Below are 17,914 nucleotides of genomic sequence, written 5' to 3'. Positions count from 1 at the left end.
CTGCTGTGTGTAGCTTTGTATTTTGTATGGTGTGTTCTTTGTGGGTTTTTTTGTTTGTTTGTTTGTTTGTTTGTTTTTTGCTTTGCATTGTTTGTTGTTGTGATGTTGTGTGTTTTGATTATAATGGACTACAGATGCAAATTAGCTTCAAGCTAACTCCGGTGCATCATTTATGCTTAATACTGCACACTGTCCTGTTCAATAAATCAAATCAAATTATTTTCTTTATTGATTAATCTTTAGATTATTTTCTTGATTAATCAATTAATTGTTTGGTCTTTAAAATGTCAGACAATGGTGTCGATCATTGTTTCCCAAGATGACGTCCTCAAATGTCTTGTTTTGTCTGACAAACAATCCAAAGACTTTCAGTTTACTGTCATAAAGACTAAAGAAACCAGAAATATTCACATTTAAGAAGCTGGAATCAGAGAATCTTAGAATATTTTCTTAAAATAGTTGCTGATTCATTTTCTGTCGACTGTCTGATCGATGAATCAACTAAATGTTGCAGCTCTACTAAGTTCTTCTATATAAAGCACAATAACACCAGAGTTACTCTGAGTGTAATAGATCCAGTCAGTAGAGTCATTAAATCCGAGAGTTCTCTGAAAAATGTGAACAGTTTCTGTACTATAAACAAAGTTGAAACCATCGTTCTCTGAGTTGTGACATCTTCGCAGCGCCAAGAAACCCAAACTCTCTTTATGTGTCTTCGACCTGTTTCTCTTTCTAGTTTAGTGGAAATAAATCCAAATAAATCCAAATGTCTGATAGTTTTCCAATAATTACACTCTCTAAAGTCTAACACACACTAGATGTTGTCTATGATAAATATTTATTACCACTGTGTCCTAATGATGGCGGTGAAAAGCCGTTTTATTTACCCAATCTGCAGTTTTCTCCTACTGTTATAACTCTTTTAGCTGATATAATGTGCGTAATATTGATTACAAGAATCTAGTTCATTCTTTATGAGAGAGAAGATTACCAACTGAAACATTGGTAGGAAGGTTGAGAAAAAGTGTTATAGAGTCAACAATAATAATAATAATTATAATAATCGGCTGTATTTCAACACCAAAGTCTGTATACAGTGTTTCATTCCTCCATAATTATTCATTTCAAGCAAAAAAAAATCTTTTGTGACAATATTTCGACCTCCATGAGACACTTCACATTCACAATTCACAGTCTCCAGGCAAGCAGAGCTCACAGCTTCTTTCCAGCTCTGGTAGCAGATGGTACAGTCAGTGAATGATTCAGAGATAGCTTAGAGGTTAGAGAGGAAGGCTTGAAATCCCTCAACCAGTTCACAGAGTGTCTGTGAAGAAGAGTAAATGAGTCATTCTGTCTCCTCTCTGAACAAGTACCTCCCAACAGCAGAGCACTGTGGTTATACAGGAATACATTTACTTTATAACCTGTGTTTTAAGCGTATTTAGGGTGCCAGACACTGTCATCTGCAGCACAATATAACTGTGGTCAGTGGTATGAAAACATATGCAGACACAAACACCATGTCTGTCATCCATAATCACCACTCATTCATCAACAAATATAACATCGACAGACTGAAGTGGTGCGACAGGTCCAAATCTTTTGGCAGGAGAACGCAGAGAGAGCTGACAGCTTGTATTTGGACTGAATCATCCGTGAATATCATACTGTTCAGTTTTATATTAGTTAATATCACCGTTCGTCCTGCCAACTTGCAGATTTGTGCAGCGAGTGAATGAATTCTGGTTACTTAAAGCTGCTCTACTCAACATTTTTACATTAACAATGGATCAATACTAGGGATGCACAATATTGGATTTTTTGCCGATATCCGATATGCCGATATTTCCAACTCATTGTGGCCGATTGCCGATACCGATATATGCACATATTTTTTTCCAGCTGGCTGAAGAGACTATTATGCATGCAAGCATAGATTGTACTAATTATGATCAAGAAAGACAATATATGAAGGAAGAACTTAGGAAGACTGGAGTTCAGGAGCTCAGCATTAAAACTTTAATGAACCTGCCAAGTGGGAGCAGCAGTAGAGTTTTCATTGAGTTTATTAGACAGACAGGATTAATGTGTAGGATTTAATCTCTGGTCCACACTCCGGAGCAGAAGGTGGCGGTAATGCACTTAATACGCTGGTTGACAACCGCCGTTATAAACCAAAAAGATTTTTTTTTCCAAACAGAGTGGTACATCCTGTCTGCCGAAGTGTTTCCTATCTGCGCAGCCGAACATAGCAGCTCCTCCGCGGACTGTTTCACCCTGACGGTCCCGGTGTTTCCTCCGCAGGCTGCACTTCACTCAGCCGCCCATCAGATCAGCTGCTTCTTCCCACTTTAACCTGAATAACAAACCGGGGCTCGGTGCCCCGGTTGGATCCACATGGAGAGCCGAGGCTAACGTTAGCTGAGAGGCTAGCGGAGCGTTAGCTGCAGCATGACCGGAGGGAAGCACAACCAGCTAGCCTCCACTAGAAGAAGCAGCGGGTCTGACGGGCAGCTGAGTGAAGTGCAGCCTGTCAGGGTGAAACAGTCCATGGAGGGAAGCACAGTTATGCTGCGGAGGAGAAGGCAGCAAATTGGCCTCTCATAATCGGCACAAAAGGTTCATTTCGGCCAATGCCGATGACATGCCGATAATATCGTTCATCCCTAATCAATACCTTTAGATTATACTAGCATTGGATCAAATATTATGCGTGAGTTGAAAGGAGTCGCTCATTGTAACAAACCAACAGAGAATTATCAGCCAGTTTCCTTCAGCCCTGCAGAGCGTTTTAGTGTCTTTCAGCTCATTGTTTTGGTTTTACAGCATTTTTCACTCTCACAACCTTTTTTCCAGCCACAGCAGACAACATGAGTCCACTGCAAGCTGCCAAACCAGCACCAACTGGCAGACAGACATAGTTAGTGACTAGCTGGTGAACAGCGTGGAGCAGATATTTCCCTCAGGAGTTGTTGGAAATAAACATACTGGTCTTCCATTTGTCAAGAAACACAACACCAAATGAATGGCAGCGTTGCTCTGCGTCTGCAGGAAGTGTAAATAGGCAACTGTTTGCTAACACATTTGCCATTAACAACTTTATAAGCTCATAATATGTGAATGTTATGTTTACAGATTGTTGCGTTGCCCCAAAGGAGCAAACAAATCAATTCATGCAGGTTTAAGCTGAAATATGAAAGTATGAATAAGATCATATATGTAAAGTATCAACAGTGAAAACACATATTATGCAAAATGTCCTGCAGTTACATAATCATTATTATTAATGCATTAATGTATAGGTGTAAATGTTGTTGGTGTCAGTGGAGTTAACTGTTGGGTAGTTAAATATATAACAAGGTATCACATTTTATAAGATGATAATATGTGTTGGTGTCATTTTTTAGTTTTAACATAGCGAGTGACTACATCAATAATAAATGTACTGAAGTATAAAGTAAATATTTCCGTCTATATTGCAATGGAGTAACAATATTAAGTTGCACAAACTGAAAATACTGAAAGTTCAAATACCTAAAATTACACTTCATGTACTTCCCTCCGTAAAGAGAGTAATCCTCCCACTGAACCGGAGTAAACAAACTTCCCAAGGACGCCATCTTTATGGCTCGAGATGGAGCCCCGAGCTTGATGATGCAGGATCAATTAAAACATACAGCTGTTCATTTTCCGCCGGCGACGGGCAATAAACGCTGATTACACAAGACGCAGCAATCTGAAAATGAATCTTGTGAGTTTGCATTAATTGTGCCCGCTAAAGTCACCGTCTGATGAAAACACTGTCAGACGTATACTCATCTTTATTCATCCATAGATTCTTTTGTTTTCATCAAAGCAGGAACAACATTTCTTTTTGAACAACTTTTACCTTGAAGTTAATATAAATATATATATATGTGTGTGTGTGTGTTTGTACTCACAGCCAGCAGGCGGTTTTTGTCCTTCTCGGCGTTGTTGAGAGCGTTCTCCAGGGTCACTCTGTGTTTCTTGGCCACTTCCTCCAGAGCTCGAGCCTGGCTCTCCTTCATCTGGCTGGCGTCCTCTTCGTATCGGGCTCGCACATTGTTCATTTCCTTCTCATGGGACACTTTCTCCTCACCGAGGGTCTGACAAACACAGAAAAACAAATATGCATGCACACGCACACACGATTAAAATATGCTCAAAGGTTGAGTTGTGAAAGATGACACACACACACACACACACACACACACACACACACACACACACACAGAGCTTGGGCTGCTATTCACACCATATGCTGCATTATTCAGCCATATTGCCAGTGTTTACTAAGTGACAGCCAAGGAATCAATCCTGCAGTCTGCCTTTCTGTATCTGAAATTATATCTATTGCCATCTTTCTCACCATTTCACACTCAAATTTGTTATTCCTGAAGCGGTAAAATTCAACCAGCTGAAGACAATTATTGATAAAAGGATTATTGATTGATTCTTGGTGGAGTCTCGATGCAAACTGGTGTCAGTCAGATGCAATTAACTGGTTAATTCAAAGCATGCTGTTCAGTGATTGGCTCCTACATCAGTTTAAAGGTTACTTTACTGGATGTTGTCAACAGGAAGCAGCTACCAACCAGGCGGCTTTAGAACAATATAATAGATACAGAAATCTACTCACAAAAGCTGAAATTCTAAATAATTAAACTTGACGTTGACTCTTCAGAGATCGGAGCTTGCGTGTCCCAGTGGAAGTTATGGCTAATCAGAAGGTTAATGTTTGGGCATAGAGCTAATTAGATCCGCTCCCAGTAACTGATTTTAATTCCAACAAGTAACCAGTATCATGTTCAGTTTCTCAGGTTTATAACAAACCAAATGTCATGAAAATCGGTTCAGAATTGAGCGAGTTAAAGTCGATTTTATAGTGAAATCTGCATCTCTAAATACACATTGTATTTGTTTACTAGCAGATAGCAGTTATATCACAAACACTATATCTAAACTCACCGGCAGGCCGAGGCTGTGAGCTGAGAGCCAAAAACTCATCAGTTAGTTAGTGGGCAGACTGTTTTTATTGACATTTTGGGTGGAAGTAACAGAAGAAGCGTTGCTGTAAATGATAAATGTCAGCTGGATATTGTGAGTGATGAACACAGATCAGCTGATTATCAGAGCAACACTGGTTCAAATAAAATGTCAATCAAGTTTATCAAATCAATAAACAATTTATCACTATTTTTCAACTGACTTCCATTTTTAATTTGTAAGCATTTTCATCATTTTAAGTTTTTGTTACTGTCATCTTTGAGGTCATTTTCTTTAAAAGATAAATTGCTGTATTGTGTTGTGAATGTTGCTGTTTTCATCATATCACGACTGTTTTAATTGAATCGGCTTTAAATGAATTAAGTCACCTAATTATTTATCACTCTACTTTTCATTTCACATCCATTTTTATCAATTAATTTTTGTAACTTCCATCCCTCATAATCATACGGCCAAACAAACCTGAAGGGAAAATATCTAAGAGAGAACAAGAACAAGAAAGAAAAAAGCAAAGACCAAAGTGAAAAACTAAACTGCTAAATAGACAATCATAATAACATTATCTAAAATGTCTTTTCCAGTTTGCTAATGTTGCTTATTTTCAACCACAATCGATCTACAAATCACTGCTTACATTCTGCTATATTTTACCAGAAAAGATTACCAAACCCAGATTATTCTGGTTAATCCGTTTAAAGCAGAAATCAGTCAGGTACTACGGGATGTTGCTGCCGCCATAACAGAAAGATGTGAGATCTTCCATTATTCTCAGGAAGACATTCATATTCACAGCAGCTTCGCTCGGTGGGAGAACTCTAGCAGCTCCCAGAGGATTACACTGCACAAATGTCAGAGATAAAAGGACGAGAAAACACACATGAAGCAGCTACACTTGACATTTACCGTCAGCTGTGGTTGGTCTGCTGACTACACTGTTCCTTAAATCATCTGACCTTTACACTTGCTTGGTTTGTAAAAAAGAAGAGCAGCTTTCTTTTTCTTCAAAATTTGTAAATGCAATGATCGACAGGTTTGATCCTTTCAACGGTTGGCTGAGGGTCAGTTTTTGCTACGTACATATGATTAATTTCCTTCCTAATCATCAGTAAACATTTCTACAACTATTCTGCAACAGATGTGAATCAGTAACTCTTCAGGTAAAGAAATACAGACAGTGAGATGGAAAAACTTCTTTGCATATAACTATATGCTCATACCTAAAAATGTTGTTTTTCTCTACAAATATATGAATAACAACCGGCTCAGGGCAGAACATAAACCCCAGAAGAGTACACAGAGGGATTACTGACTCTGAAAAGTCACAGAGAAGTCGGTGATGCAAAACCACAATAAATGAAGAAAAAAAGGACAAACCAAAAAGAATCAAAAAAGCAATCTGTTTATCTCATTTTAAGGGCAAATAAGATTTATGGGCCAAAATATTCTTTTACTTTTGGGCTTTTTCTCCCAGAGGCTGAATTTTGAGGATAACTTAAAGGGGACATAACAGGCTTTTGTGATTTTCTGTTATTTTACACTCTTAATGAAGTCTGATATCTTTGTTAAATATGATGAAATGTCCAAAACTTGAGGTGAACCTATGTAAAAATGCTCCCTGCGAGTCAAAAGTCGGGGCTTCAACCAGCCCTGAACGCTTTGTTTGAATGTTACCTCTACTTCCTCCTCGTGATGACATCATATTGTTTGCACACACCCACAAATGGCCGTCCATTGGTAGCCTTTGTTTCTAATGTTGTTCTTGTTGTCCACTCACATATTCCAGAAAAAGAAGTGAAATCCTACTACTACTGTTTGTTTACGTAGCCTCCAGAGCCGGCGGATGTCTGCAGAGGGGTATCTTCTGAGAGCTGACCAATCAGAACAGAGTGGGCTCATCAGGAGGCCGGCCTTAAAGAGACAGGAGCTAAAACGGCCTGTTTCAGACAGAGGCTGAACTGAGGGGCTGCATAAGGGACCAGTAGAAGATAAATGAGGAGTTTTTAACTGTAAATCATGCAAAGATATTCCAGTAGAGCCCCAGAATATAAATATAGAGCTGGAAATGTACATGATATGTCCCCTTTAAGAGTTGTGGGGACAAACTAGACAAACTAGTGAAAAGCTGTTTGGTCTGATTGTGAAGTTAGTGAGGTCTGAACAGACTGAATAATCATCTAAAGGAAGTTATGCAGTATTCAGACTACATCAGAGAGATGGAGAATACAAACACCCAACTTGAAACATGAGACAGTCTGGTTTGTTGACTCTGAAATTATGATGTTTTTGTGGTTTCATAAACTCCTAAAATCTTAGCATGCATATTACATCTTGCTATACATGGTAATGCTTGCTGGAGTTTTCTTGGTGGTTTAATTGTCATACTTTTTATGCGAGGAGTTATCTAATTATAAGGGAAGGAGTCTGTGTGTATGTATGTCCTTCGCTTTTCTCGACAACCGTTCATCCGATCTACTTCACACTTGGTGGGTGTATTGCCAAGGACCCAAGGAAGTGCAATGCTGAGTGTGAAGTTGTTTCGATGAGAATTTAAAATATATCGTTAAAAGAAAACATTCAGCAGATCTTGAACTCTCCAATATGGCCGCCATGCAGATGCATAGCTGTAACATACAGCAGATGTTGTTTCTGTATCTATACAGAAACAACTACATCATAACGTTTTTTATATATTTTAATACTCTTAGTTAATGTTTTACATATTATAATATTCTTAGAATTCATGTCTAGGCTATGCTCTCTCTCTTCGCATTGTCTACCTCTCTACCTGAGCCGGCAACCAATATTCGATTTTCTCGACAACTGTTCATCCACAGCACTGGTTTAGCAGCCCACACACACACACACACACACACACACACACACACACACACACACACACACACACACACACACACCTTCTCCATGGACTGGATCTGTTGTTTCTGTCTTTCCTCCAGGGCCTGGCTCTGGCTCTGCAGGGCCTCCCTCTCTTCTTCCATCCTCAGCACTTTGTCCTTCAGCCGGCTCCGCTCGTTGTCCAGGTCCCTGATGGCTGCTTCCTGGGTCATCTGGGTGGCCTGCAGGCTGCTTATCTGACCTATGACAGGACAGAGAGCACAGGACAGAGCCGACATGGGTGAGAAGAATACAAATAGGAAAGTGTGTCATCTGCATATTGTCAGTTTTGAAGGTTCCTTATCGTTGCAACTGACACACTTGATAAATAAAGTCTTGTCAGCACATCTCAAATTTTAACTTTGTCCTGAAGTTTCAGAGAGTTATGGAATTGCACTAAAGTTTGCTGAGTGGCCATTTTGTTTTTTTTATCATGTTCATGTTAGCTGCTTTCTTTTAGAAGAGGAGATCATTTCACATGCCGGTTGTTGTAGCGGTTTCTAAGAGCTATTCATGTTTTTCAGGACAATCAAAGACATTTCAGGGGGTTAAGAGTTGTTATTTCTCTAAGTTAATTACAACAACCTCTACAGCTACATCCATCTGACCCACGCCTGTTACATTTCTACCAGAAACTTTCATGGATGTAGCCTAATAGCTAGCTAGCTATGCAGGGAGATGACTTCAGCATCCTTCATTTTGCACAGGATAATTCCAACTCATTGTAACTTATTTTTGTGATTTAGGTTGTTGTTTACATTATGTTAAGTTAACATCTGGTAACAAGCTAAACAAGCGGTCAGATGATCAGGAACAAATCCTCATACTTATTTGTGACATTCTATCATAGTTTACAGACCGGCCTCCTGCTTCAACTTTGACCTACTTGCAGTAGTTGTGCACACACGCAGTTTTTCTATGCAATGAAGGATTATTGCCAACCTCACAGGAGCTGTCGCTTTCCATTTTACCTTTAGATAAAGTGGTTCAGATCATCAGCCTAAATTACTGGTTTGTTTACCACCTGTCACATCATCTGACAGCTTGTGTTTCCTTTCACTGTCGGACCAGATATCTGAAATTACTTTGGTGAGAATGACGTTAGAAATTATTGTCAAAATTACAAAAATAGGACCCAAGTTTCAATAAACTGGAATTAAGCTTTAATATAAGTAACCAGTGCAACTAACATTTTTAAATGCTGTGCAGACAGGTGCTTAATCAGCTGTGGATAAAAGTTAAACTGTCATCCTGAAATGAAAGACATTTGCTCCCAAAATGTCTTTACTCCTCTAGACTTTTAATAAATAAGGAGCCATGATCTGCACTGGCAGTACATGTGAACGTCACAGTTGCATTTGTCAGCTGGAAGTTATTTGTGTCTCTCACATGCAGATAAAACATTCTCATTGTGCACGAGGAGCTCATAGGAGCTAATGGGTCGAGCATAATTCTGTGCTGTGATTGCTCATACATTTCAAACAGTAATGTTTATGTAATGTTGTTACTGATGGAGAGACATCATAAGTTATTAAATCAGGTTCCAGCACACAACTTGCCCAACGTGTGCGCGCACAAACACACACCTTAAACTGGGCATAATTGATGTGAGAAAGGTTTCCACTGCCTCTGAGGGACTGGGAGTACCATTAGCTTGAATATACAGCAGTACGCCATTAAAGCGTTACAGGGTATGATGCCTCTGACAAGATGAGAGGAGCTGTTAGTGGATATGTTTGATGTGTTTGCACGACAAGCCCAGGGAGTGTAGGGTAGAGGAGAGGAGAGGAGAGAGAAGCAGGTAAACCTAGAGGGTCTTACTGGCTTTGAGCAGTATTTCAGTCGCTTGCTGCTGAACTCGATCTCTGGCTGCCTCCAGTTCACATTCAGCTTCTTTCTGACGGATCTCCACAATCTCTGAGTTCTGGGTCACTTCATCCAGCTGCTTGGTTAAGTCCTGCAGAAGAATTCAATCAACAGAGAGCGGAGGAGAAGAAAGGAAAATCTATTAACATAAACGTAGAAACTACATCTGGCTGACAGTACAGGAGAATCATTATCCAGAAGAGGGGGAAGTAATTTAAAACCAGAGACAGACGTCAATGAAAACAGACAAACTCAAACAACTTTGAAGAAAGAAATAAAGTCTGTTGACCCCATCGATCCCAGCAGACCGCCGACATTCTTCCCACTGTTGAAGTAAACCTTGAACACCAAGGTATTGATTAAGTAAAATAAGCTATCACACTTGTTTGTCCAAGTGTGTCCAACCCTTAAATGTTGCTATGGTGATCCAAGCATCAAAATTTACTTGCGTCTTATTCTCCTGAAGTGGTGACAGAGAGGTTAAACTGGAGTGAAACCTCAGTAAAAGTTGCTTTGAGTAACTATTTGTTGTTGCACTTTATCAGTTTGCCTATTTATTGGTTATGAAGCCCATTGGTTGCTGTCTGTTTCACTAAAAATGTCACAGATTTCACTGATTAGTTGGGGAGCTGTTCTGTAGAGCTGCGACGATTAGTCGATTAATCGATTAGTCGAGTGACAGAAACTGTTTTGATAATCATTTCAGTAATTTTTTGAGCAAATATGCCGACAAATTAGCTGGTTTTAGCTTCTCAGATGTGATGATTAAATGCTTTCTTTGTCATACATGATAGTAAACTGAATATCTTTGAGTTTTGGACTGTTGTATGGACAAAACAACACATTTAAAGATGTCACCTCGGGCTTTAAGTAGTTATAATGAGCACTTTTTATGACATTTTATAGACCAAATAGCTACTTGATTAATCAAGAAAATAATCACTAGTTGCATCCCTACTGTTCTGTAATTTGACACCTTAAGAAATGTAATAAATGCCCTGGTTATTCTAAAATAGTAACATGCAATACATTTAGTAGAGACTTAGCAAGGTCTTGGACTGAGACAGAAAGGGTTCATGTTATGAACAGAAGTGCAGAACTGGAGTTCAAATGAAAGTATACAATTACTGGAATATTACGATGATCACAATATTTAGATCATCTTAGAAAACAGCTGTTGCATGGTCACATATATTTCCAGTCAAGCATCATGAGAACATTTGCAGGACATTTACATGTAGTTGGTGTAATTGTGTAAGTTGTAGCTGTATAAGACAATAGTTTGAATGACATGTTGAACAACCAAAGTTACAGTATGCGGCATATTGGTAGAATATTCCTAATACTGAAGATCAAGAATTAAAATGCTCAGTTAATAAGGACTAGACTTCAGGGAGGCATTTGACACACACACACACCCACAGACACACACACATACATCCACAGACACACATGAGTACAGTAGCTGTGCGATTCAGAGCTCTCCTAAAGCACTCTGTAAGAACTCAGAGGTAATTTCACATCTTTCAATCCCATCAAACGGCCTGCCTCAAACTTAATTACTGCTGCTACAGCTAAGACAATGAAACCTCAGTATGATAATAACCACTGAGGAGCCACACAAATTAGATTTGATGTGTGTGTGTGTCAGAGGCAACCCCCCCCCCCCCCCCCCCGTAAATTACTCATTTCATTGGATAACAATTAATACACTAATATGTTTCTCTGTATGATATTTTCATTTACAACAGTAACACATTTAATGAATCACTATAATATGAGCTGTACACTCAGTGTTTCCCTGTTATTCATTCTGCAGCTGCGCACAATTTCACACCATCATTAATATCAACGGGCTACTAATGATTTTCACTCGCATACTGTGTGAGCACAATAACATCCTACGTTACAGTGGAATAGTTTTGAGTCATCCTCCCTCTCCTCATTCTTCAAAGGACATCTATGTGAAAGATATTGTTATAAGAGGAGCGTGGCTGCTTTAAGGAACAGGGCAGTGAGTCATGTGTGTTTCTAACGAGTGTGTAGTCGAGCGAGCGGCAGAAAAGTGACGATGAGTGTGAACGGAGCGGAGGGAAAGGTTGACAGGAAGTTGTCGATACGACAGTAAATGTACAGTACAGACTACAGTGTGTCAGTTAATAAATGCTGCAGCTTCTCAAGACCAAGAAAAGTCTCGTCTGTTGAAGGAGGTTAGCTCCGATGTTAGCGACAATGCATTAGCCTAACCTGACCGGGCTCACTTAAGGTGGACTGACCTTTAAGGTGGACCAGCAATGTGTTATTTCATATTTTCCTTGTTGTCTACAACTCCCATGAAAACAAAAAAAACCATGAGTGCATTAATTCTTTTCTCAGTACTTTCTGACTTCTGTATCCTGCATGTGCCACTCAGACACCTGGGAACTGTACATTTTAGTGAACGTCAGACAAACAGTAGAGTAAATAGTGAATTTTCAGCTGCAGGTTAAAATGCACTACAGTAGTGAGTATTTATGGCAGCAGGGCAGTGTACATGGTTTGACTGAGAGTAATAAAAGAACATGTCACCCAGTGCAGCTCACTAATGTGTTTTAGTCATTTTTGGACACCAGTGTATCAAACTAATATTTACAATACGAGAGCCAGTGAAGCAAATTTAAATCAATTGTCTCCTATGATGTGATGTTATGTGAGTCTATGTTGTCTTTTCTCTTGAGTACATCCTGAAAACATATTTATTTGACTGCTTGTTCCTGGGATTCAGTCGTCTATGTTTAGTTCTTGAATATTTCTTCATGTCAGACGATGAACTCTCGTCCCCGTCTTGCTGAACGGTTGATGATCCGTGAAATCAGCAGGGACAATGATGGAAATAAGACTTTATAAGACTTTATCGTTCTGCCTCTGACAAAGTCTGATATGCTGTGTTTTCAGATATATGTCGGAGTGTTGTCAACAAACCTGCGTCTAAAAGAAATAAGCCACATCAGCCTTTGGACACATGGAATCAGTTCATTGTTAGTTTTGATCTTTTTTTGATTTTCATGGGATTTGTTGCCAATAAGTAAAAAAGCTTTTAATACTCTGGTTAAAACATTATGTTTGGGGTTACAGGACACATGTAGTGACACATCCTGTCAATGGATGTAACCAGAAGAACAGTTTACATCTATATATGTGTGTGTGTGATGTTGGACTGGTGGGCTTAAAACAGTTTAATTAACTGTAGAAGTTGATTTATCGGAGCTAAACGAAGAATCCCATTGTTACACATACACACACACACATATACGCCGCCTCACTTTTGTCAATCATCCTTATTGGACCTGGCTAAATCCTGCAATCCCATTTACATATAAAAGGCCTTGAAAACTGTGCTTTAGATGATTTATTGTTATATCTCGCTAAAAGCTTCCTCCAACGAGTCCAGATATGCTTTACCTGAGAGTGAAGTATTTAGTCCAAAGTCAGTGACAGCAGCAATTTAACATAACTTCAGTGGAGTATTTCACTTGGGGGATAATTTGTAATTTTTGGCTTGCATATTTCTCACGGAAGCTCGTGAACAGTGAGTCATTAATTACGCCTGTCTCGGTTACTCCGAGCGATCATTGGCTTGCGTTTCTTTGGAGATTTGCCTACTAAATCATAAGCTAAAGGAGCATGACAGAGAACGCTGAAGCAAGGAGCTGCAGCATCCTGACATCAGCCACAAAGTGCTGCAGACTGGTGTGAATTCCATATTTGATGCTACTATTTCCACCCATGAAGAGTGCTGGTACAGTTAATTATGCCTCACGAGATTAGCGAGCATTTTGATTTGGTGCGACATTTTAATTTTCCAGAGTGAAAAGAAAATTTAGTGAAGAGAGTCTAAAAATGTCACTCTGCTTGAGAGAAACGCTACCTTATAGAAAGCCAGTAATTACAAACTGTAGGGCGAGAGGAATAACAAGATGTGAGATGTGTTATTGTGGTGACATGTAGATCACAATAAAGATTAAAACATCTGCTGTGAGCTCGTCGAGGTTAAATTAAAAATCTGTTATCTCTCGACAATAAACTGTCAACAGGAGTTGAAGGATTAAGAGATATGTTCATAGACTGAGGCTGTTATTAAAAGATTATTGTGATATTACCTTAGCAGCAGCACAATATAGCAGCTGTGATCCTTTTTTCTGTGATTTGTATTTTCTCATAGAAGAGCAAGGAAATTACATCCAATACACATATAATACAGGAGATATAAAACATGTTACCCAGATTTCAGGGTAAGATGAAGCGTTACAGCATCAAACAGAAGGAGAAAAGGAGAAAAAGAAAACTAAGCCGAGCTTAAATAGTAAGCAACTGAGAAGTTAACTGGTTAACTGTGGGAGCCTGAGCAAACAGGAAGGTTTTGAGGGCTGGTTTGAAAGAGTCCAGAGGGCGGGGGGCATTTTAACATGGGGGTCTATGTGGATTGATTTGCTTTGGGAGCCTCAAGTGATCATTCACGGAACTGCATTGGCTTCATTTTTCAGTCCCGGAGGTTGCCGCTTGGGGACCAGGGAGTGGAGGGATTTGTAGGCGCAGAGGAGGAGTTTGTAGGAGATCCGGTTTTTCACAGGGAGCCAGTGTAGGTGAATGAGAGTGGGGGTGATGTGCTGCCAGGGTTTGGTGTGGGTAAGAACCCTGGCAGCTGAGTTCCGGACATATTGGAGCCTGTCCAGTATTTACTGGTGCTGTGGATATTTCTGAGTGATGGTCAACACTTCAGATGAGAGAAGCACACACAAGCCTTTGATGTCTTATTGCTGAGAATGTATATTGAAGTTACTTGATCAAGGAGAACTGTAGACGGTGAACATCCAAGTTGGTGTATCTCGGATGCTGTCTCTTTCCGTTCTGCCCTCTGACAGTCTGAGTGTTAGTATTTAACCCAAGCAGATCGGCCTACGATATGAAAAATCGTTTGAGAGTGACGGCCGGAGTCGTGAGATGTTCTTGAGGTGAAAAAAGGCGGATTTGGTGACAGATTTGATGTGTGACTGGAAGGAGAGGGTAGAGTCAAGGATGACGCCCAGGTTGCAGACTTCAGGGGGATGGGGATGCATTCTAGCCAGATGTTTAGCCATTGTGTGTGTGTAAGTGTGTGAGGAGGTTGCCAGCATCCTCTCAGCTGCAATCAGGCCTGCTAACAATACAGGTTTCATTCCTATGATCGCCTTGTGTGACTCAGGCAGGATGATGGGTCTACTGGGATGATTGGCTTCCTCTTGAGTAAAAGAGAGGGAAGCTCTAAATGGCTTTACAAGTTTTTTACAGCTGTCTTTGTCTAAGGATATATCAGGAGGAGTAAAGTGAAGCATAAAATGAGATTGAAATGGATCAGATAAAAAGGCTCGTTGTGATCTGATGGCTGTAATGTTAGAATATTTCTCATTTTTGCTGCAGTCTCGACACAAGGAGGTGACTGAGTCTCGTTCTATGAGTTTGAAATTCTGCTCTAGACCTCAAGAGGGAATTTAGGTAAACTCTAACTGAATTATTGCTTTTTTATTTCCTCTGAGAAGCCCAGATTTTGTTATTCTTGCTCCAAATAATGTAATTTTGATTCAAGTTCCGATATTTTACCCAGTCTACTTCTGTTGAGGTTGCGAGAGAAAGATATAGAAGTGTGAAATCATTTCATATCAGCTCTGTTCTGTATGAAAGACTGAAACAGCCGAGCATCAAATAGCTTCTGCCCTCTGATATCTGTTTTATTGTCTCGTATCTTATATCAGAGAGAATCTAGAGGAGCTGTCAACTGAAGTTGGTTCACGCTCTCTGCTCTGTTGCTCTGTTGTCGTTTCTTTATCTGGGTTACACTTGAATGCCGTGATAATTAATGAAGTTTTTAACTCCAGGCACACCAACCACTGCTGACCTTGATCATATTCTCAAAAAACACAGAGAGGGGGGAGGGGGAGGGGGAGGGGGGGGGGGGGACCCCTTCTTTTCTTCTGTGCAATCAGGGATAATTTCACACAAACTTCAGAGCACATCATAAAAACAAAACAGACCTACTTAAGCGATTCCCCTGGAGCGAATGTCAACTTTATTTTCAACGGCAGAGATAATGTGAGTCTACTCTAAAGAACAGAACTTGGGTAATGAACACAGTCTTGCTATTTTTGTACACATGACTGCCTGAATGATGGGATGCAGGGCAGAGGTATGAAGTGTTATCCACCATCATGCTATCCACACATAACATATCAGATACCATCATTTTATTTTGAAAAGCTGCATCCTAGAGGACAGTTTAGATTCATCATGCCGGTTGGTTGTAGTGTAGTTCATTTATTTTACAAACTTTACATGGCTGACAGACTGTCTACTGATGGACAGATTGTTGACAGAACGAGGTGATAGTGAACCTTTACTTCCGTGTTAACATACAAGCAAAGCAAGCAAAGTATACTATTGTTATTATGGCAAACATGTTATCTACTAGGGATGTGCAGAGAGCCCAGTATTTGTATTTGTATCTGTATTTGTTGAGGCAGCAAAATTATTTGTATTTGTATTTGAGTAAAAGTGGAAAGAGGCTTAAAAATCCTGTTTTTGTTTTTATGACACTTTTAATTTTAGAAAATTAAAGTGTTACAATAAGTGTTCATGAATAAACTACCTTATGAAGGAGGTCCCCTCACCGGGTCTCTAACTAGAGTCTCCCAGATCATAGACGACTGCGCTGATTACTGAGATAAAACTTTACTCATCACCTCATTGCAGACAGACCTCTACCTATTTATACACCCATAACACAGAGACAGCACACCATGTAACATGTAGAAGAACTTCAAAGGTGATTCTTGCTTTGCATTTTTCATTTATTGCCTATTTTTTACAACCTAACTTTGTGGAAAGGAGAAGAGGAACAACAGGTTATGGAGAGTCTCTTGGGAGCACTTTGCTTGTGTCAGTAGCTCAGCTTTATCTCTAGGGAACACCCCCAACAAATATTTTTTTAAATATTTGTATAAAACCCACTATTTGTGCTTTGCCGAATAATGTATTTGTATTCGGACACACCCCTAGCTGACACTCACTTTGACGTTGCTCTCGGCGGTGGTGAGCGACGCCTGCAGCTTGTGGGATTTCTCCCGGTTTTCCCGAGCTTCATCCGTAACCCTGGCCAGCTCGGTCCTCAGTTTTCCGAGGGTTTTCTGGAGCGCCGCCTCCTGGGTCTGAAATTCCCGCCGCAGCTCGGCCTCGGTGCGTTTCCACGCCAACAGGTTGTCGGCGGTCAGCTGCTGGGTTCTCTTCATGGCCTCCAGCTCGCGCTCATAAAAGGCCTGAGCCTGTGGACGGACGGACAAACCTTAAACCAAACAGCCTGAACAGCAAGGACACTGAGCTTTGTTTAATTTTTTTTAATACCTTTATTCTTCCTGACTTCCTTCCTGAAAATTGGGAGTAAACCGTTTTTGAAAAGCTTTTCTCATTATAACGCAATCTCATGCTTGAATAATCAATGCAAGTGAAAGTTGAAGACAAAATGATTCGCCTGACAGTGCTCACTGTCAGTGAGGACGGTTTCATTGAAATTAATAGCTTCTGAATGCAGCACTTAAATTGTGCCATTGTGCTTTCGCTGCTCACATCACTGTAGAGGAATCTGCAGCTCACAGCCTTCACTGCCTGCAAGGTCAACATAACAAATGTAATTCCACTCTGTTTTAACTATTATTTATCCACTTTTAGCTGAGACTATTTTACTTTAAACAACAATCAGAGTGCATCTTTATTATAACACACAAACAATACAGGTAATTCTAGGTGAAATATTTATAGTTCTATGACTACTGGCTATGGCTACAATAAGATATTAAAATAAAACTAGTAAAGTAGTAATTTTTAGGGTTTATGATGTATTAAAAACAGAAAACAGAACCATGATGTGAAGCATGGTTCAGTTATTAATGTCATGTATAGATGAAAAAATAATTATCACATGCACATTGCTGAAGTTTATCATCTGATATTGTAAAGATTCCAGTATTAACTTTATACATAAATGTATCCACTTTATAATATATAGCTGCTCACTGGATGACTGCATAGATACAATCAGAGTCTGACATCAGAAAACAAC

The 17,914-nt window shown here is 39.7% G+C and overlaps 1 protein-coding gene across 2 annotated transcripts in view; it reads right to left on the bottom strand.

Annotated features, from left to right (window-relative positions):
• Positions 1–17,914, bottom strand: part of fam184ab (family with sequence similarity 184 member Ab) — a 148,531-nt gene that overhangs the window by 73,480 nt on the left and 57,137 nt on the right. For both annotated transcript variants that reach the window (XM_067572611.1, XM_067572612.1), the window contains exons 6-9: positions 16,869–17,120; positions 9,745–9,880; positions 7,944–8,125; positions 3,942–4,127 (exon numbers count right to left, since the gene is read on the bottom strand). In XM_067572611.1, coding sequence (XP_067428712.1) covers positions 3,942–4,127; positions 7,944–8,125; positions 9,745–9,880; positions 16,869–17,120 — 756 coding nt within the window. The remainder of the gene's footprint in view (positions 1–3,941; positions 4,128–7,943; positions 8,126–9,744; positions 9,881–16,868; positions 17,121–17,914) is intronic.

This window comes from Thunnus thynnus, chromosome 18 (assembly GCF_963924715.1).
Source record: "Thunnus thynnus chromosome 18, fThuThy2.1, whole genome shotgun sequence".
NCBI lineage: Eukaryota > Metazoa > Chordata > Actinopteri > Scombriformes > Scombridae > Thunnus > Thunnus thynnus.
Note: the sequence above shows the minus strand (reverse complement) of the source record. Positions and strands in the feature narration are given on the sequence as shown.